The sequence below is a fragment of the Triticum dicoccoides genome, chromosome 2B, assembly GCF_002162155.2.
Source record: "Triticum dicoccoides isolate Atlit2015 ecotype Zavitan chromosome 2B, WEW_v2.0, whole genome shotgun sequence".
NCBI lineage: Eukaryota > Viridiplantae > Streptophyta > Magnoliopsida > Poales > Poaceae > Triticum > Triticum dicoccoides.
In genome coordinates, this window is record NC_041383.1 from 793,892,368 (window position 1) to 793,913,745 (window position 21,378).

Genomic DNA, 21,378 nt, shown 5'->3' on the forward strand with positions numbered 1-21,378 from the left:
TGTGTTCCCTTCCCTCTTTCTTCTACTAGGCCGATTCCGCTTTTTTTCTGCTCTTGTCTTGTGTGATCTAAACGTGCTCAGATCCTTAACTAAGTCATTAGCAGAATATTTGTTTGCTTATCACACAACAACTCATCCAAGGGAGACCCCTCTGCCTATTTCTTCTCTTCAGAGGTGAGGAGAGGAGAGGAGAGCAAATGAATTAATGAGAGCAGAGGAATTTATTTCAAATCACAAGATCCTTGAGTCAAAACAAAGCAAGATTTACAGCTTCCCGGTAACAAACAAAATCCCTGCACCCACTAGCCACAAAGAGACGCACAAAAAAATTGTGTGTTCAGATATAAGATAGATGAATTGATGGATCTTTAATAATTAAGCCATGTATGTATGTACGCGCTGGTAGGTAGTTGATGTAGTTTGAAGCAAGCAACAAGCGTGGAGAGGCTGTCATGTCACTCTTTACCTGATGATAAGATAATTCTCTGTTCTAATGTCACTTACCTGATAATTAATGCCAATTTGGTTTGCGGCTTTCTGCCATTCATATGTTGTTCAATGATGCGGTCTGAATCATGTAGACATATTTCTCCAGTCCTCACTGTTAGGCCTTTGGCTTCATTCATACTGGTTACTTTGGTTCTATTAATTAAGACAAAGTAGAGTAGGAAACCTCACTCACTGTTATTTCTCTTGTTCCTCTTGTGTAGCAGGATTCAGTTCGCTACAGCACCGTCGCCATCATTGTTGTGATGAGCGCCTTGGCGCTGCTGCTTCTGTGTGGTGGCGCTGTTCGACGCCCGCTACAAAACCAACCAGGGTGAGCTCCTCTCCTTGCCTCCGGTGGGTGCTCTGAGCTCGTCGTGTCCGTCAATGTTCATTATTGTGACACGGTTATACAGCGTTGTGAATGGACAAATTCAGTTTCGTCCGATTTTCTTCTTCTTCAATTCTCTTGTTTGCCTTAGGATGAACTGAAACTTAAATGTATCCTTCCTGTCTAACAGTGAAGATCGATTTGGAGTGGTGGGTTTGTGGGAGAGCTTAGTCAACTTAATGCAGTGTGTGCTTTGCGCGTTGTTTCTGATGAAGCAGCATACTAATCATACTGATTCAATGTTCTAATCCAAACATGTGTAGTGCATAGTGCAGTTGTCAATATTCTATCTTTTATGGAGTTTCTTGAGATTTATTGTGACTGCTATGATGGAGTTTTTTTTACAATATTCTGTGTCCTATGGAGTTTCCTGGTCGATGGCAGGCTGTCATGATTTTGGTTGTGACAGTCTTTTAGCTATGACTTTCCCTACTAAATATTGCTTGTGCATTAAAGATGATTTATTTACACAGCTTTCAGCTATACAGAGTACATTAGCAACCACTAGAAAGAATATATTTAACCTTACTGCAAGTTAAGGGGACTTGCTGTGTATTTGCTGATTAGTGGTTCCCTATCCTGGATATGTCATATTTTTAGTTAGTTAGTGGCCTATATGACTTTGATTTGGCCCACGATACTTTTGTACGGTTCTTGATTTGCTAGCATATATATTCTGAACTTAATTTTGTTTGCTCTTACTTGGTGTTCTTTCTTATGATATTTTTTTTATATGACGTAAGCTTGCTCTATTCACAAGAATTTCTCCATGTTTACGAAAGAAAGATTCGGTTCAGAGCACCTTCCATGTTATATTTGATTTGTGATTTCTGATGTTCAGGTCAAGGCGGACTTGAAGGAATACATGCAGCCACCTTTGTAACGCCATTGGCTTTGTAGACTTCTTGTACCTTCAGTGTCCATCTTCCACCTCCCGGTTCGCTCGGCCTCAGCCAGGATCTTCCCCACCCTGCTCTTATGTTGTGAAAACTCATGCATGCCGAAAGCCGCCTCCATGCTGCAGCTGCCGCAACCTGTAGGTAGTCTCTCTGTTCTTCTTTTTTCTCTACATCTCTACTTGCTCTGCTAAAGTGTTACGCATGTGCTTGGTTGATTACTACTTACACTGAACTTGTATGAATGGACAACAGCCAGCATTAGGCTGATTCAGTTCCAGTAGCCAATTTATTTTTTGTTCTATATTATTCAAACATATATTTATATCTTTCTATATTGTCAGTTCGACATCTTCCAGTCGTTTAGTGTGTAAGATAGTTATATAATAGTTTTACTCCATGACTATCTCCTCCCCCTCCTGCTATTCCACTATCCATCTCTCTTCCTCTTCCTCTTCCTCTCGCGCTCACTGATTTTCTATCTAATCGACCATGAACAACGAGTACAAGTAGTAGATAGAGACCTGTCCAAAATGATTTGCCATATGATGTTGTGCTTGGTTTAGAATCGGTTTACAAATATTAATTTCTTACTAACTGATACACACGTGACTACAGAAGCTGTATTAATTGTATGGATAGATTAAGATCCGGTGAACATGCATACATTCAGTTCTGCTCTACCCTCCAGTTTTGGTTGCCAATGTGATTGCTTGATATTTAACCTATGACTGATCTTGCTAGGTCCATGCTCCGTCCAATCTTCAGATGAAACAATCTGGACTGTTGGATCTCATACGAAACAATATGGGCGCACATGGTCGCCGCGTCGCTGCTGGCCCTCGGCTTCCTCTGCCTGGTTTGTGTGATGGGTTCCAGCGGTGTGGAGTTGGAGTTTAGTGATGGTGACACCGGTGTCTCATGCAGGAGTAGGTGCTGACGTAACAAACTATTTGCATAGTAAGAAACTGATAATAATCGGCCGTTGCTGTCCGGCATGAATCATACCTAAAGCACATAGCAACGATAGCAACCAGTGGTTGATGGATTGGTCTGAATAGATTGTAAGGGATTTTCCATGAAGTGGTTATTCAAAGAATGGAACCAATTTTATGGTGAGTCTCTCCTGTAGAATTCTACTAAAATGTTTATTTGGCTTGAAGAATATTACAAGATGTATTTCTCTCCCCCTTGTGTATGACTTTGTTCCTTAGATTCTTGTATGTTTTGACAAAGTGCAAATATTTTTTGTACTGGAAAAGACTATGATTAAAGCATACATATCAGGACGAAATTCCTGTAGAATTTTATGGATTAGTACATTTCTTTTGTTATAGATTTTACCTGCTCGGCAAAGTGCAAAACAACGAAAAGCATCATGTATAGCTATTTGGAATGCAAGACTAGGATGTGCTCCTCTTTGCTATTCATTTCCGCACTCTGATTTTTGACCTGCTAATATATGGCTTTCTAAAATGGACGTGCATAGATCTGAAAAAGAAGAGAAGAACAGGAATCTAGCGGACGAAGGTGATTTTTCTCTCTTGTGAACAACCTATCAAGTTTCTTTTTTCAACAGTTTGAACGACAATGGTAAATTCCCTTATAAAACACTTGGTGTGAACTAAAACATTTTGGTGCAGGTCATGCAGTATTCACCAATAGATGATAGAACCACATATTTTGGAAATTCCTGGACAAAAAACACAAGAGCGTCATTGTTTGGTCCATTGCAGGTCAATGTAGGCACTGGCCAGGTAATAATTGTTCTTGTCAAATGTACGAACCAAACTGCGTAGCTCTATTTTTTGGTGCCCTGCAAATGAGGTCTTCACTGTGTTATCTTTGTCCAATGCCCAGTAATTATTTTACTCTTTGGCTGCATGTTTGGGTGCGTAGGGTCCCCATTGTGTGAACAACTTTTAAAATCTAATTTAGTCAGGGTACAAATTGTTAAGAGTCAGCCTTTTTATATGAAAAGGAAAACAACCTTTTTTATATGTTACTGTCGATTATTTTGTATATTGGCCTTTCTTACACATTACTTTTAGTTATAGCTCATGTATTTATAGGTTGTGCATTACCGCAGGCCCTCACTGGATAACTATGTTCTTTGTAAAGTGGACGTGATTGGTCAGTAAGATACACAATGATTTTTGGAACTGATATCTTTACTTTGTTCAAGCGGATCGGTTTTTCCTTACAAAAACGTGTAGTTATTTTCACCTGAAATAAGATGATCTGGCTTGTATTTAAAAACATGTTGCAAGTTTCTTTATTGGGAGAAGATTTTCTTTTCATCGATTCTGTAAAAGAATTTTCATAGGACTTTTGGGAAATATGGAAGCCCAAATATTGCTTTGCTAGCTAGCATAAATTCTGGTACCATCTGATCTAATATTTCTCACCCCCTTCTACTCCAGATCAAGCAGGCAGCTGCGACACTAGACGAGGTGTCCTTACACTGCAAGGCTGCCCTCGACATATGTGAAAAGTTTGCCGAGTTAATTCTTGTCCTCGAGTCAAATGAAAATCTGAAAACTATCAAAGAGATGCCGAATGATGAATATTTTCAGATGCCGACAGGCATGGTAAAACGTGTTTCCGTAGGTCAGTGCTGAGCATGCTTATTTAAACCTGAAACAGTCTTTATATTGGCGGGTTCTCTAATTTTGTTTTGTTTTGAATTTCATTAATTTCTTTCAATTATGAGCTTGATTCAATGTCCTGCATTTTAGAAAGCTCAAGCATGAATTGCTCTGTTTCAGGATTTAAACTTCTTGAGTTGTGCACAGAGAAAGAAACTTGGATATTCTTAATCACACAAAGGTGTTTTCTTACATTTAGGTGCGTTCTTTTAATCTGTGCATGAGCCAGGTTACATGCACTCCCCCTGTTCTTTTGATTTTGTTTGATTATGATAAGAAAAAGAAGAAATACTTCTATGATGGCAATATGGTCCAGAGTAGTGATTTTCATTTCACAGCTCAAACTCTACCTCTTTGATCTCTCTCATATCGCTGAAATTGTGTTTTGTTTTGTTTATCCCAGGTTGACTATTATGTGCTCATCATTGACTCCACCACCGCTGGTTTTGAGGATGGTACCTCCCAAGAATGACCAGACCCGTGAGCACGTCGTCCTTGCATTCACTCTTGGAGTGAAGCAGATTATCTGCTGTTTAATAAGGTATACTTTCTATTAAACTTCAAAACGCGGATTCTCATGGGTGACCATAAGATTTTTGTACTATTTTGCTATCCACTTGATCAGAGGAGTTTCGAATAATTTAGTACATTGGCATTCCCCTGTTCATTAGTACAGCAACCCTTTTTATAATTAGATGGAGCCACTGAAATTCTGGAAGTGAACATGTTTTATATTAGAGTGAGTGTGATAGAACCAAAACGTATTTTGCCACCCCTTTAATTACAAGTTAAATGCAAAGGTTTATTCCAAACTTGCAACCTGGGTTCTTTGAGAGAAAACATTTCGTATGGTAGTATGAGCATTTTGTATAGCACTGAGATTTACTACCAACGTAACAGGATCGGACCACTAAGAATGCTTTAAAAAATGAACAGATGGCCCTGAGCTCTGAGAGCCGCCGGCAAGCCACACACTGCAGGGACAAACGAGGGCATCGAGCCGAGGTGAGCCCCTCCCCTTCTGCCAATGCCTTTTATGTGGCTCTCCTTTCAAGTGGTGCTCCTAATGATGTAATATGTCCTATCGAACCATATCACTATCGGTTATGCCCAATCTATTACAAGAACTTTATGGTTTGTTTGTATGTTGCACTGGGCACTGCTATATTTGAATCATGTATCAAATTGCACTCTTATGCTTCTGGGTTTATTTCAACATTCTGCCTCAACATGTTCTGCTGGTTTAGACAATCTACTAACCATGGGCATAATTACAATAGATGATGCCAACTTGGTGGAGCTCAAGAAATGCCAAAGACAACTCATAGCTGAGCAGTTCTGGTCATAGTGCTATATGATCGTGTGAATCCTTTCAGAATCAGCTCGCCTCTTTAACCATGACAAAGGAAGGGCCAAATTCAGAGAGCGACGGCGATAACACTCCAGCAGCTAAAAGTGTCAACAAATTAGAGGTAATCATAGTATTGGGCAGCTTTCACTTGCATTCCTATAATACTACATATCATCTTATGTACAAATGGATATTGACCTCTAGGATGGCCTCACTGAAACTGACATACCCTCCCTCCTACTCTTCAGACTTATACAACTATATGTGTTACTCATGTTTGTTGCTTTCCCAATGAAACATACCACATGCCCAAAAAAAAAAACCAAAGTCCCATCCTACTGCCCGCAGGACTTTAGTCTTTAAAGACTAAATGCATGGGTCGCATGTAAGCTGGTTTTTAAAATCGTTTCCTATAGCATCTACAGAATTTATCAGTGTTTAAGCAGCATACGTGCTCTTCTCTGCAGCTATCAACTGTCGTTGAGAATCTCGAAAGACACGCTTCAGTATTATGCCTCTTATAAGCGAGAAGCCTGAATTTGTGCTCTCTTTTGGTAGATGCAGTATGTAATGGCGAATCACGCCGACCTCTGAAATGCATGGAACTTGGTGTTGAGTTATCTGAATTGCTGCCCAGGATTCAGTTCGTATTTTATTTACCTATAATATGGTATGTAATGACAAGGAAGTTGAGGACTAGGCATGGATGTTGTTTAACTATATATTTGCTGGCGACGGTTTCTTAAATGGTTAGCTGGTCCATGTAGTGTAATTTGTTGAGCCTTTTGATGCTCTCTTTGATTTTCGATTCATTCTTTGTGTCTGATTAAACTTACCAATGTTGCTACCAAAACATATGTACATGGCAACTCTAATAGAGTTTTAACTATCTAAATTTTCATAAGACTGGATCAGGTGCAATGTTAAACGACTGTAAATTTAGTTGGTAAACACAACTGCATTATGCTATTTTTTATATTTGCAATGCTTCAATGACTCTATTAGCGGGTTGGATATTACTATACCCGGCAGCACCATATTTGCAATGCTTCAATGACTCTATTAGCGGGTTGGATATTACTATACCCAGCAGCGGTGCTGCCGGGTGCGGCAAGCCGCACTTCCTACCTAGTCGTCTATGGATGCTTTCACACTTTGATCTACCCGGCCGCGCCCCCTTACCATGTTTGCCCGCCAACCTCATCGTAACACGAAGCCGCTAGACGTCTTTCTTTATCATCCACTATGCTGATCTGATCGTCACGTTTAGCCGATCCTTATGAGTGTCGCCCAACAAATGGTCCTGGCCTCTTGCCAGGAGTGTCAGACATCACTGACGGGATCTTCCTAAAACTAAATAGACAATCAATAACAACTCTAGAAACAAAATATCAAGTGTTCAAACAAAAATGTCAAGTTCACTGGTGCCAAAGGAACACGCCAAGTATATTTGTTTGGGCCGGGTTGTAGCACAATAATTGAAACCGGGATCCAAGAGATTATACTACATCTGTTTATAATATAGTGCATATAGATTTTTCAAAAGGTCAAACTAAGCAAACTTGGACCAGATTTATAGAGAAAAATGTTTATATATATACGGTGGCGAACATACACAACATGAAAATAAAACTGATGATGTATCCAATGATATGCATTTAGTATTTTCAATATGTATATTTTCTGTATGAATGGGGTTAAATTTGTAATGTTTGAGTTTTGAAAAAATCTATATGCACTATATTATGTCTATTCCGGCAAGTAGGCCAGCCCACAAAATAGGTTTTCCTTTGCGCTCTCTCTGCTCGCATGTAAGTTGGTCTTCTTTTCTTTCGTGTAGACTGCCTACTGAACACGTCTGAACCCCAATCTTGTACGCAGCCTTTTTCGTTTTCTGTGTTTAATTTATATTTTTTCCTTTTAATTATTATTTCTACTTTTTTTTGCGAGAAAAAGGAAGATTTCATTAACTCAAGGAGGCTTCTCGGCCTCAGATAGGTTTACAATGCAGTCCAGCCCCGATCGCAACTAGACAGCCGTGCACGGGGTACTACGTCCATACGCGGCAAGCGCGTGACTGACATTATTCTGTGATCTACTAATTAGAGAAAAGGAAATCTCTCTTAAATCAGCAGCCGATATTGTACGAATCTCCTCTACTAGCGCTCGGACTTGTGAGCGACTCACTGACCGCGCCGACAGCATCGAAACCGCTTTAGAGCAATCCAACTCCACCAAGATGGGCATGTTGGTACGGTGCAACGCCAGCTACAATCCTTCTCTGCATGCTTCCAACTCCGCTTGGAGGCTATTATCACATGTGAACAGCTGCATGCATGCTGTGAAGATGAGCTCTCCTCTATCATCTCTCAGGACCATACCACCACCCGCTGCTCCCGTTGACTGGACAAAGCTCCCACCAGTATTAAGCTTTGTCCAGCCGGTTGGGGGCGGTAACCACTGGAGCGGCGGCTCCTCCTCTTCGCTAGCATGCTTAGGCTGGCCTCTTTCATGCACAACCATTTTTCCTTTCACCATGTCTGCATGTGGGAATTGCTGAATGCATAATAGGGAATTGATATACCCCTGTTGAAAACGCCTTGATGCTTCTGTTGGTGGAGGAACCTTGTCATGGGTAATTTCATTGCGGACGTACCATGCCCGCCACATGGTCATGAGGACCACCATACGCGTTGTGTCCGACAAAGGGTTCAGAAGCGTGAAGAGCCACTCCGGCCCATCATTCTCTATGGTCTCCACCTTGGGGATCGGCCAGTCTTTCTCCATGGCTCGCCACAGGTCTTTGGCAAGTGGGCACCTGCACATTGCGTGAAAACCGTCCTCTCGTTCCACGCCACAAAGGGGGCACATGTCAGTAAGCTTGAGGTGGTGAGAGAACTTATTAGCCCAGGTGGCCAACGAGTTGGTTACAATTCTCCATGCGAACACGCGTACCTTTGGGGGAGCAGGACACTCCCATATGGTCTTCCAGATGGCGTGACGACCATCCGGTGCCCTGCTCGTAGAAGTTGCCAATGGACGCTCGCGCTCGTCCATGGCTAGGCGATAGGCGGAACGAACGGTGAATATACCTTTCTTCTAAGGCGCCCATGCGAGGATGTCGTCGGTGACGCGCGTCGATGTTCGGATGCTACTAATCGAGTTGACGTCTGGAGGAAGGAAGTGGCAACGGAGGAGGTCCATTCGCCAGTTGCCTGACTCGTCGAGGAGCTCCGCCACTCTCCTTAGTCGGTAGGTTCCTTGCTGAGTAATGGGTTGGCGCGACGGCTCAGTAGGCAGCCAACGGTCACGCCATATGCGAATGTTATGGCTACTTCCTTTGCTCTTTTTTAAATTCATCACTTACTTTCTATTTTAGAAATGTTCATTGTATAGCTAAAAAAAGTATCGCATCCATAAAAAAATGTGAAATAACTATTTCAATCAACAATCATCACATATTTTATAATCTAAAACATGTTCATCTTATACTTTTAGAAGTAATCATCATGCATTTTTCAAAAGTATTTATTGCGCATTTTAAAAGTGCATCGTGTATATTTCAAAAATATTTATCGTGCATTTAAAATGTGCATAGTGTATTTTCCAAACAAATTCTGTTGCATATATGAAAATTATAAATAGTCAATTTTAAAATTTGTCCAAACACGTATTTAACTTTTTTCCATCATTTTTATTTGAAAAATATGTTGTGTATTTAACTATATTCATTTGAAAATATATTATCCAAACAAAATCAATTGTGTATATTAAAATGTGTTCATCATGTATGAAAAAAATTCCATGTGTATTTAAAATATTCTTGTATTTCAAAATTTTGAATCATGTATTAACGAATGATCATCGTGTATTAAAAATGCCTATCACAATATAAAAATGTGTAAAACATATTAAAAATACTCATCATGACCGAAAAGAATGTTCGCCGCATATTGAAATGTTGTGCTTTGTGCTCACTTTAAGCGAGACATAGACGTATTGCCGCAACAGGACGGTTGGGCGAGCCTGGTAGAGGTGCCTATCTGTGAAGTGATGCTTGTCACCATTAGATCTGGTACACAACTCATGGATGCTGATTGCGCAACATAAGAGCATCTCCGGTAAGTGTTGTAGAATAAGCCCGAACTAATTTTTGGGCCAAAATCTTGCTCCAAGAGGTGCCTTATATGCAAACAGGCCAGCCCACGAAACGTGTTTCCCTTTGCGCTCGTGCTCGTCTCGCATGTAAGTGGGTGTTCTTTCCTTTTTTTCCCTCAAAAAAAGAAGTTGCTGTTCTTTTCTTTCGCGTAGACCGCCTACTGGATGTCTGGACCCCAATCTTGTATGCAGCCTTTTCATTTTCTTTGTTTAATTTCTTATTTTCCTTTTAATTATTGTTTCTACTTCCTTTGTTGTTTATTTTGTAATTCATCATGTACTTTGTATTTTAGAAATGTTCATTGTATCAGTTAAAGAAAATATCATGCACATAAAAATGTGAATTAAGTATTTCAATAAATAATCGTCACATATTTTATAATGTAAAACATGTTCATCTTGTACTTCTTGAAATGATCATCATGCATTTTTTTCAAAAGTATTTATCATGCATTTTAAATGTGTATTCAATAAATAATCATCACATATTTTATAATGTATAACATGTTCATCTTTTACTTTTTGAAATGATCATCATGCATTTTTTCAAAAGTATTTATCATGCATTTTAAATGTGTATCGTGTATATTTTCAAAAATATTTATCGTCCATTTAAAATGTGCATAGTGTATTTTCCAAAACAAATTCTGTTGCGTATTTGCAAAATAGAAATGGTCAATTTTAAAATTTGTCCAAACACGCATTGAATTTTTTTCCCATCATTTTGATTTGAAAAGTATGTTCATTGTGTATTTAACAATATTCATTTGAAAATACATTATCCAAACAAATTCTATTGTGTATATTAAAATATGTCCATCATGTATTAAAAAATTCCAAGTGTATTTGAAATATTCTTGTACTTCAAAATTTTGAATCATGTATTAACGAATGATCATCGTGTATTAAAAATTCCTATCACATATTGAAAAATGTTTAGCGCATATCAAAAAAAAACTCATCGTGACCGAAAGAATGTTTGCCGCACATTGAAATGTTGTTCTTTGTGCTCACTTCAAGCGAGACATAGACGCATTGCCGCAGTGGGACGGTTGGGCGAGCCTCGTGGAGGTGCCTGCCTGTGAAGTGATGCTTGTCACCATTAGATCTGCTACACAACTCATGCATGCTGATTGCACAACATAAGAGCAACTCCGATAGGTGTTCTCCAAAACAGAGCCTTCGGGAAGGTAACGGCGCCAAAGCGTCGCCGCCGCTCGATCCAAAGAATCATGGTTTTCACCCAGAGCTATCCGAAGGAGGAGAGTAGCCGCGACGATGCCTTCATGAAGGGGACGACGTTGCATTGGTATTATTCTTTAAGAAAAATTAATTGGTGCCTTGGTATTATTCTTTAAGAAAAATATAATGGAAAGAGTTAAAAAAAACTTGCATATAACTTTGCACTTTTTGTATTATACAAAAACAATCATGTAATAGTGTAACTTTTGCACATACTACATTGTATTTGTTTATATACATTTACACTCACCTAACATCACAAAAATACCTCGGATGAAAAAGAAAAAAAAATAAACTGAAACAAAAGGAGAAATGCATAAAAACAGAAAAACTTAAAAAACCGAAAGAGAGGGGAGGGCTGGGCAGCGTAGTTAATGGGCTTCAGCCCAGTAGCAAATCGACTGATCTAAGTATGTGGCCAATTTAAAAAAACAGTCCAAACCAGCTCACAGAACAACCAAGAAAAGAAAAGAACCCCTAAAAAACCAGGAAAGAAAATGAGCACGAATCTCAAAGCAGGAATTAACGGCCAAAAGAAGTCTGACCTAAAAGTAAATTTCAGACGACTTACATATAGCTAAATTGAACTTAATTTGGCTTGTCACAACGAGTATGGATCTCATGTAACACACATTTAGACCACCGATCCCAGAATTCCTTTTCACAAAAAAGACCTTGCAAATATTTTCTATCAGAGGCAGGGCCCCAATAGATGGTCTCAAGTGGCCCAGTGACGTGGGTGCCCTAGCACCCCCTCCAAACATGTAAAGTATACATATATATTATGTGTATTATAGGGTTAGAATGATAAACTGAAATCTGTTTATGGTCATAGAAGGCATTTATATTGTAACTGATAAGTTTGGCACGCCCCATGGTCAAGCTCTAGGTCTGCCACTGCACTGTGTGACATGGCTGTGTCACTACCAGATATTCAGCAAGGGGTTTCTGCCAAACCCTCATGCACAAGGTGAGTACCATCTATACATGTGTTTGTCAGCTTGTTTCACCTCCTTTATCAATCTCATACTATTGGCCTTCTATCCTGTTGTCAAATTTATTCATTTCGAAAAAAATATAAAAGCGTTTAGATCACTAATGTACTACTGTGACATATGTAAGTTATATCCTCGAGAGCAAATAGATTGTAAGCTAGTAGTAGTACAATTTACTACTCCCTCCGTTCCTAAATATTTGTCTTTCTAAAGATTTCAACAGGTGACTACATACGGATCAAAATGAGTGAATCTACACTCTAAAATATGTCTATATACATTCGTATGTGGTAACCATTTGAAATCTCTAAAAAGACAAATATTTGGGAATGGAGGGAGTACTATGACATATGTACTATATTTTTCACACTACTATGCTAGTGTAAAGAAACACTTTTATAATTTAGGACGAAGAGAGTAGCATATTATGGCACGGAGGGAGTATATCCTAACAAATTTCTATTCATCCTATTGTATGGACGGATTAATGTAGTACTAAAAATTACAGCTTTGTTCTATCTCTATTCTCTAACCACGTCGCGTGCACATTTCAATCGCTGGATCTCTACTCGTTCCTTCTTCCAAGCGCCACCTGAAGGAAGCCGGCGACAGCGGCTCCGATGACGAACCACGTCACGCCGGCCAAGACAACCTGGAGCTCGGAGCTATTCACGACTCCGAGAGCAGCCTCACCGCCGATGTGGTCCTCGATCACGCCACCGCCCATCTCCTCCCTGTTGTACCCGGCGATCCCAGCCGCGACGATCGCCATCAGCATCGGCACCGTCAGGTCGATCCTCGCCCTCCTCTCGGCCGGCCTCTCGCCACCGGACGCTCTTCGCACCCGTCTCCGCGGCGGCGCGGCGCTCTGGGCCTCCGGCGACGGAAACGAGGCCGTGGACGGAAGGTTCCGCTGCGGGGTCCAGTACTCGTCGCGCTGGCGGGCGTACACCGCCGACGCCGTCGCGCCCTCCGCCTTGCGTCGCGCGGCTGCCTCCTTGAGCCTCTCCGTCACGGGGTCGGCAGCAGCTGAAGGAGGCGGCGGTGACTGTGGCGGTGGCAGCAGGCGGAGAGGGGCAGGGACGGCGGCGGTGGCGGCGCCGGCTGGGGCTCTGAACGGCCGCCAGTACCACCAGTTGGACATGGACATGATGGTCTGGACCGCCGAGCTCCTCGACTGCCACGTCGCCTCCGACTCCTGCGTTCACCATTCACCATTGATGAGATTGGCCGAGCAGAGCATGTTCACGAGGCAGCTGGGTTGGATGAAATTAGTACTACCTCGGATTGCCTGGTGGCGGACTTGTTCTCCATCTTGTCGAACCTGGCCTTGAACTTGGCGACCTCGGCGAAGATGTCGGGCGAGCCGGCGGCATTGGCCTCGGAGACGCGGACCCTGCGACGCGGCAGCTTGGACATGAGGAACTCGAGCGCCGCCAGGTCGGAGCGGTCGACGTAGGAGATGCAGTCGACGGGGCAGGTCTGGACGGCGTCGGCGATGCGGTCCTCGGGGTCGGCCCACTGGGCGACGACGCGGGCGCGGCCGTGCACGGACTCGATGGCGAAGGTGCGGCCGGCGTGGAGCGCGCACTTGAGGCACCCCACGCAGGCGACCTCGTCGACGAACACGGCGCGCGTCTCGGCGTCCCCGCCGCGCCACGACGAGTAGAGCGGGCGGCCCGTGTAGCCCTGGAACTCGGACCGGCGCGCGTGCTCCCGGTCGTAGGCCCGGCGCTGCGCCGGGTCGGACAGCAGCGCGTACACCTCGTTGAGCACCACGGCCATGTCGTGGGCGGAGGGGCCGTTGCCGCCGTTGGCGGCGACGTCCGGGTGGCAGCGCTTCTGCAGCGCCCGGTAGGCGGCCTTGATGTCGGCCTGCGGCGACGAGGGCTCCACCCCGAGCAGCTCGTACAGGTCGTAGTCCGTCGCCCACGACGATCCCGCGCGGCCGCTAGAGCTGGACGACGACGACGACGAGGAGGCGGCGGCTCGGCATCGGTGCTGGTGGCGGGAGGAACCGAAGGACGGCCTGAGGCTGCTAGGATTGGCGAGCGGGGCGGCGGTGTTGAGGAGAAGCGCGGGCATGGCTGCGCGCTCTGCTTCCGTTGCTTGATTGGATTTGCTCCTCTGCTTCCCGGCTGGTGGGAGAAGCCGATCACTCACTACACGTCGTGGTGTGTCGTGTCTTGTCTCTTGTGTGTGAGCGAGATTTTTCCTCGCTGCTGCTTTGGAATTTTTTTGCTTTGCCTTTTTACCGGCGTGCCCACGTACGGCGGCTGGGCACTGATATTTTGGACAAGCGTCGCTAGGCTCCAGAAATAAGGTAAATAGTAGGGATTTTCTTGTGTAAACAAATCGAAATAAACATGAGGGGGTGACTGCTCCGTGATTTCATCGGTAAGAAAAGGAGGTTTCCGGTACTTGGTTGGAAGGAAAAATCAAACGCTTTCATCAGCTAGATTTTTCTTTGAGGAAACTTTTGATCTGTTCCATCTTAGCGACGACCACAATCACTCGAGTAAGTCGAAGTCGGGTCGTCGTCAACGTCCATCCCTTGCCGGAGCCGGGTCAAACTATTGTAGTAGACAGTTAAAAAGTCATCATGTTAGATATAATTGTCACCGATGAAGGGAAGTAAGATTAAAAGGATCCAAACTGTAGACACATGAATGAAGACGAACAAAGACCAGATCTAAGCAGATCCATGAAGATACATCTTCACACGTCCTCCGACGATGCTAGACGCATCATCGAAATGAAGGCTAAGCGAAAGAACCTTATTTCATATTAAACGAGTCGTTACCGCGTCGTCTTCCTAAAGAGAACACGAACCATAAACGAACTCACGAAAAGACCTAAAATGAAGCAAGATCCCTCGGAGTTGAAAATCGAGAAGCCAGCTGCCCGCGTAGTGTAAAAATGAAGAAGTTGAGAAGCTGGCCTTTTCCAGCTCTGAAAATTGAAGCAGGAGTTGACACATATTACAACTAGATGCCACCGCTAAGTGAGTCCCGTGCATACTGGTTCACTCATTCTGTTTCTCTCCCCTGATATTTTTCTCTCCTGCGCGAGCAGATGCACGGGGAGATGATGCTCGGAGCCAACTGGCTGAATGATTTCCCAGACAAACTGAGCCACATGCGGTTAAATGGGCCTCCGGCCTGGTACAACGACTAAATCAAGAAGTTGTCATGCCGAATGATTTCCCAGTCGCTACATGAAGTGAGAAGCCACACGAGAAGCCAGATCTGAGAAGTTTTAGAGAAGCTGGGAGGTTTCAAAACACGCCCTAAAATAAGACTACATACGTCTGTATGTAGTCCATAGTGGAATCTCCAGAAAGACTTACGTTTATAGAAATGGGGTAGGGATTTTGTTTAATTAGGAAGGTAATTTATTAATTAAATAGATAGTTAATTAGGTCTATGGATAATTAGGTGAAAATTTAATTATGTTTGTAATCAAATAATTAATTAGACAGATAGTTAATCGTGTCGAATCAATTTGAAAGCGCTCGCGAGTGACGACGGCCAGCAAGCTCTCACTAACGTTGGCGCCTGCCAGCAGGCTCTGATGACCCATAAGTATAGGGAATCGCGACAGTCTTCAAGGGAAGTATTTTAATCCAAAATTATTGATTCGGCCCAAGGGGAGCCAAAGAATATTTATAAGTCTTAGCGGTTGAGTTGTGAATTAAATCACACCATAATAGATAACTTGTTTACAATAATATCAGTAACACAAATATATGCTAGCACTAGTGGTAAAGTAACAGTAGCAGTAACATGATTTGCAAAGTAGCAGCAGATTGCAGCAGTAGTGTAAAGTGTAGGCATGGAGTATGTGATGGGTTTGTTCAGATGAGATTCAATATGCAACGGGCATAACATAGAGCGATAACAAACTAGCTTCAATTCATCAATCATATATAGGCATTCGTTCCATATTTAATTGTGCGTGCTTGCGATGAAAACTTGCACAACGTATTTTGTACTACCTATCGTCGCAGCGAGACACTAAAGAAAATTAAGGATAGTTAAGGCACTCCTTTTGATAGAGAAGAGAAACAACATTAACACACAGTGAATACATGAAATCCTCAAGGTAAAGTCATCACCGTCGATATCCTAATTATTGTCATCTTGGGGTCTAGGATCCAGAACAATAACATGTGCATACAAATTGCAGATAATATTTAGAACACAAATATATTCATGAAAATGTAGAGAGTTCAAATCAGAAATCATGACACTCGGGCCCTAGTGACAAGCATTAAGCATAGCAAAGTCATGGCAACATCAAACTCAGAACATAGTGAATACTAGGCATCAAGCTCTAACAAATCTGTCTGCAACTACATCAGAAATTTCATCCAAGTCCCAACTACCTTCATGTGCCTACAAGGGAATTACTCACACATGGGTGGAAGCATCATAAGATTGTTGTTGGAGAAGGGTTGATGATGACGGCGTCAACGAAAGAGCCAGAAAATGGACTCCAGATCAGATCTTCAGAGGAAAAAAATAGGAGGTGGCAGTGTCTCCGTATCGTAGAAAGATTCCATGATATTTTTAGGCTTTTTCTGGTATATATGTGAATTTATGGCGGTGGGTTTGTTGCAAGGCGGTGGCTGAGGTGCCCAAACAACCCCATGGAGCGCCCTAGGGGGCGCACCGCCTGCTCGTATGAAGGACTCGTGACTCCCATCCGGCAAAGTGATTGAATAATCTACAGTAATTCTCCAAAAGTCATCATCCAGTTTCGAGAACTTTTATTTCTGCATAAAAAATAACACCATGACAGTTCTGCTGAAAACAATATCAGTCCGGGTTAGTTTTATTCAAATCGTGCAAATTAGAGGGCACAAGAGTTTGGAAAAGTAGATACGTTTGAGACGTATCAGCTCCCTCAAGCTTAACCCATTGTTTGTTCTCAATCAATTCAGTTCACAAACTAGTTTTGAGATGACATGTACAAATTTACTTGGAATGATAGAGAAGTGCCATATGTAGGTAGATATATTGGACTCTGTATGGATATACTTGATTTAAAAGAATTGCATGCACAAGCATCATTTCCTCTTAGTATAGGCGAATGCTAGCAATAGACAGAGAAGTGACAATAGTCATAATCATGCAGTTTGAATAATCAACATTGAATGGTAGCATGAGGAGGATATAGACACACTAAACTTAAATTTCATCAAGGCAAGATTGGATTTGAATCAATTACATGCATGAACATGTACCAAGTCAAGCCACTTGAATTCTTCATAGGAGGATACCACTCTAACATACTACATTATGACCAATTTAACTAATGTTGACATTCAAGATAACATATTATGCACTCCTAGCTAATTAAGACCGTCATAAGAAAACACAACCACTAATCATCATCATACACAAGTTTATCCTTAATGTGCTATAACCTCTGTTGGAAAAGGCGATCCCTAGGAGGTGCTTAGGCACGCTTAGTCGCTAGGCGATGGCCAAATGCCTCGCCTAGGACATAAGAAGTAGTCTAGGAAATACAAACTTCCTAGGACACACTTACGGTGCTCCACTAGTGCAGAACCTGGCTTTAGCATGGGTTCGTAATGGCCTTTAGTGCCGGTTTTCCAACCGGCACTAAAGGGTGGGGACTAAAGGTCCCCCCTTTAGTACCGGCTCGGCACGAACCGCCACTAAAGTGTCACCACGTGGCACGAGCCAGGGTCTGGTGCAGGGAGACCTTTAGTACCGGTTGGTAGCACCAACCGGTACTAAATGCTTGGGGGGTTTTGGTTTTATTTTTTATTTTTCCTTTAGTTTTGGGTTTTCAATTTAATTTAGAGATTGTTTTTACATTATAATGAGTTGTTAAATCATTAGGTTAAAGTACCGCAAATTAGTTTCAACTGGATGCATGCATGGATCCTAGCTAAGTGATCAAAGTATATATGCCATATCCATATTACTTGATCACTTATATATATTAGGTGAGCAAGTAATATGGATATGGAATATACTTGATCACTTAGCTAGCTAAGATCTATATCCAGTTGAAACTAATCTGCGGTTTCTTTCATAAATGATATAATAACTCATCATATCATCATATTAATATAAAAACTATTGCATCATATATCATCACCAACAAGTTAACGATATACTAGCTAGCTAACTAAAAATCGTTATAGTCGTCATTACCACTATTTAATCATCATAGTCATTACTGCTATCTAATCACCACCAATACTAGCTTAAAGAAGAAACATTCACTTGTACTAAAAGGAAAGATATCATCGAGTTCAACATGGTCATGATTATAAGCTTTCATATATAAGACCACAAAAGCAAATCACTCTTTGAGATTAAGTTCAGGACGAAGAACACAGACATGAGAGGACAAGTACAAAGAGCATGTTAATCACTCCTGTTGCTCTCTCTCAGGTAAAATAGCATAGAACATGTATAGCTCTCCTGATTCATCATATTGGAGCATGCATATGAACTTGTCTCCTAATCGTGGGTTGCGCTTCTGATTGCTGCCCCCTAGTACTTCTCTATGATCGTGGACAATTTTGCTCCAGTCTTTCACTATTAAGCATTCCTCGCTATTAGAAATCCTGAATGCACTAAAGTGCATTGTAGGATGTCTTGGCCGTAAGCTAACCATTCTCATGTGACCTTTAGTCTCGATCCACTGAGGCAGAACATTCATCGGGAGTCCCTGTTGAAGAACATCGTATAGTAACATACTTAGCATGAAGTTTAGCTTAAAAAATAATGCATGCAAAAGATGCACTGAGGAAAAATAGTAAAAAAATCTTACCATCTTTCATAAATAGATTTGACTGTAGTTCAATACGATCACTATTGGTTGCACGTTTTGAGTACTAAGATTTTCAAATTCAGGAAAATAATTTCTCTTGACAGCATCAAGATCATGAAGCCATGAAACATAATGACTTATCTCCTCGCGGTTTAGTTCAGCCCCGGGACAGTGGATGGTCCTGTCTACCAAGCGCTGGACATGTTTGCTTGAATGGAAATAAGTTGTCAATAGAAATTAGTTGTCAATTATTTTTGAAAAAACAATATCGAAGACATAAATATGGTTGAGAAACTCACATAATGGTAGAACTGGAGGCATCTGCACATCGACCCAAATATCTCTGTTACCTTGAATATCATCTTCAGGACAAATATCAAAGGTGATAAACATATCAGGCTCAAATGCATAAGCCTTGCATAGTGCTTGCCAAGTTTTGCATTCAAAATGGGTGTAGGTGTCTTGATTATATAATTTGACGTTGAAGGTATAACCATGCTCAGTCTTCAAGTAAACTCTCTTTACCTTCATAGTTTTGTTAGGACTAAAACCTATCTTATCCAAGACAAAATTTCTTGCATGGCAGGGGATACGCTAGTAGAATAGTAAAAATTTAAAATAATAAGTTGAAGCAAATGAAGCATATATAAGTCATGCTTAATTTCGAAAAAATACTTGTTGTTGTGACTTAATGTATCCATTTCGAAGGTCTCATCCAGCTTGATGCTGAAGCACCTATCATCAACTAGGAAATTTTTGTCGCACAGGACGCGTTGGTCTTCACAGTTTTCGCACAAAATGAAATTGTTTTTGTTGTCAAATGACATTTCCTATGTTCATAGGTGAAACATTAAACACCTATTAGTTATATTAATTCAACTAATTAAACTAGTTTTATTAATTCAACTAGCTAGTTCAACTAATTAATTCAACTAAGCACTTACTAAAAATATACCTAATAAATAAAGTAGTTCCTAATTCAACTAATTTAACTAACTAGTTCAACTAATTCAACTAATTCAACTAAACTAGTTCAATTAAATTTCTTACTAAAAATAGAGTAGCTAGTTCTATATACTAAAATTTTAATTAAATGATCAAATCTCATATACCTAAATTTAATATATATCTAATTCATCTAACATTAATATAAATTCATCTATAACTAAAAGTATAAAAAACTAACTGATCTAACATTTTGACATTAAACATTTTGTGTGTGTGTGTGTGTTTGTGTGTGTTTGTGTGTGTGCGTATGTGCATGTGCCTGGCCGGGGCGCGCGGTGGATCGATCTTATAGCGGGGCGACGACGGGACGAGCGTGACGGGGGCGGCGACGACGGCGACGGGGGCGGCGCGGGGCCGGCGACGGGGCCGAGGGGCGGCGACGGGGGCGACGACAAAGGCGACCGGAGCGGCGACGAAGGTGACGGGGGAGGCGCACGGACGGGACCGACGACGACGGCGACGGGAGCGGCACGGGGACGGGCGCGACGATGAAGCAGATGAGAAACTAACTGAAATTTTCGTAAGTGCTATATATATAGGAGGGGCCTTTAGTACCGGCTGGATCCAGCAACCGGTACTAAAGGTCAAATTTGGTCAGCCCAAGCGGCGGGAAGCGACCCCCTTATTACCGGTTGGAGCCAGGAACCGGTATTAAGGGGGTGCGCTCCAGTTCCACCGTGCACAATGTTTAGTCCCACCTCGCCGAGCGAAGGGCAGCCGCACTGGTTTATAAACCCAGCTGCGGCTGCTCCTTCGAACTCCTCTCTAATGCAGGCCTCTGGGCCTAACTTTGTCGTGCTGCCCTGTGAGCCTGCTGGGCCTTATGGGCCTGCATAAGCATGCCCAAGGCCGAGCAGGCCCACTGGGCAGCGTGGAAATAATTTTTTTATATAGTTTTTTTCTTTTGTGGTTTATATATTTTCTTCTATTTATTTTTGAGTAGTTTTTTGCTGTATTTAAATTTGAATAGTTTGAATTGTGCATCTGAACGCAGAAAAAGTCCGGAGTTGTATTAAGTTATTAAAATATTGAATATCCGGTGTAACAGATGAGTTTTCGTCCGAAACCTTGATACTACGAAATAGTTTGTCCGGTTTGTACACGAAGTGCATCCAGTTTTTGATGTAACCCTCTCTACTTTTTTGCACATGCTATGCAGGTGAAATAGTGATACCTTGCCAAGTTTCAACCTTTTCAGAGTTTATTTTGTAGTGCTTTTCAATTTGACGGTCATTTAGATCTCAAAACAAATCAGTAACTGCATCGAAAATAGCAAATTATGTCAGAAAGGGTTGAAAGTTGATGACGTGGATTTGAATTGTGCATGTGAACGCAGAAAAAGTCCGGAGTTGTATTAAGTTATTAAAATATTGAATAGCTGGTGTAA

General features: G+C 41.8%; 1 protein-coding gene and 1 long non-coding RNA gene across 11 annotated transcripts in view; one reads left to right on the forward strand and one right to left on the reverse strand.

The window, feature by feature from the left end:
- Positions 1 to 6,676, forward strand: part of LOC119366360 — a 7,552-nt gene extending 876 nt beyond the window's left edge. Inside the window, exons 2-12 of one of the 10 annotated variants that reach the window (XR_005176026.1) lie at positions 714 to 820; positions 1,719 to 1,917; positions 2,518 to 3,303; positions 3,417 to 3,530; positions 3,863 to 3,906; positions 4,197 to 4,383; positions 4,542 to 4,620; positions 4,825 to 4,962; positions 5,358 to 5,426; positions 5,702 to 5,893; positions 6,240 to 6,676. This is a non-coding gene — a long non-coding RNA (uncharacterized LOC119366360). Of the gene's footprint in view, positions 1 to 71; positions 278 to 710; positions 821 to 1,718; positions 1,918 to 2,517; positions 3,304 to 3,416; positions 3,531 to 3,862; positions 3,907 to 4,196; positions 4,384 to 4,541; positions 4,621 to 4,824; positions 4,963 to 5,321; positions 5,427 to 5,701; positions 5,894 to 6,239 lie in introns of those variants that run through there. The other 9 variants (XR_005176023.1, XR_005176019.1, XR_005176018.1 and 6 more) reach the window with 9 other exon arrangements.
- A 5,866-nt stretch (positions 6,677 to 12,542) lies between these two features.
- On the reverse strand, positions 12,543 to 14,326 carry LOC119366361 (chaperone protein dnaJ C76, chloroplastic-like). Its single transcript, XM_037632086.1, has 2 exons — positions 13,449 to 14,326; positions 12,543 to 13,365 (listed from the first exon to the last, which is right to left on the reverse strand). Exons 1-2 carry the CDS (start codon positions 14,250 to 14,252, stop codon positions 12,733 to 12,735), a joined length of 1,437 nt encoding a protein of 478 aa, XP_037487983.1. The 5' UTR covers positions 14,253 to 14,326; the 3' UTR covers positions 12,543 to 12,732.
- Positions 14,327 to 21,378: the final 7,052 nt, after the last annotated feature.

Coding starts and splice junctions, on each gene's coding strand:
- LOC119366361 (XM_037632086.1), bottom strand. CDS start 14,252: ATGCCCGCGCTTCTCCTCAACACCGCCGCCCCGCTCGCCAATCCTAGC. Junction 13,366..13,448: donor CCGCCACCAGGCAATCCGAG/GTAGTACTAATT, acceptor TGGTGAACGCAG/GAGTCGGAGGCGACGTGGCA.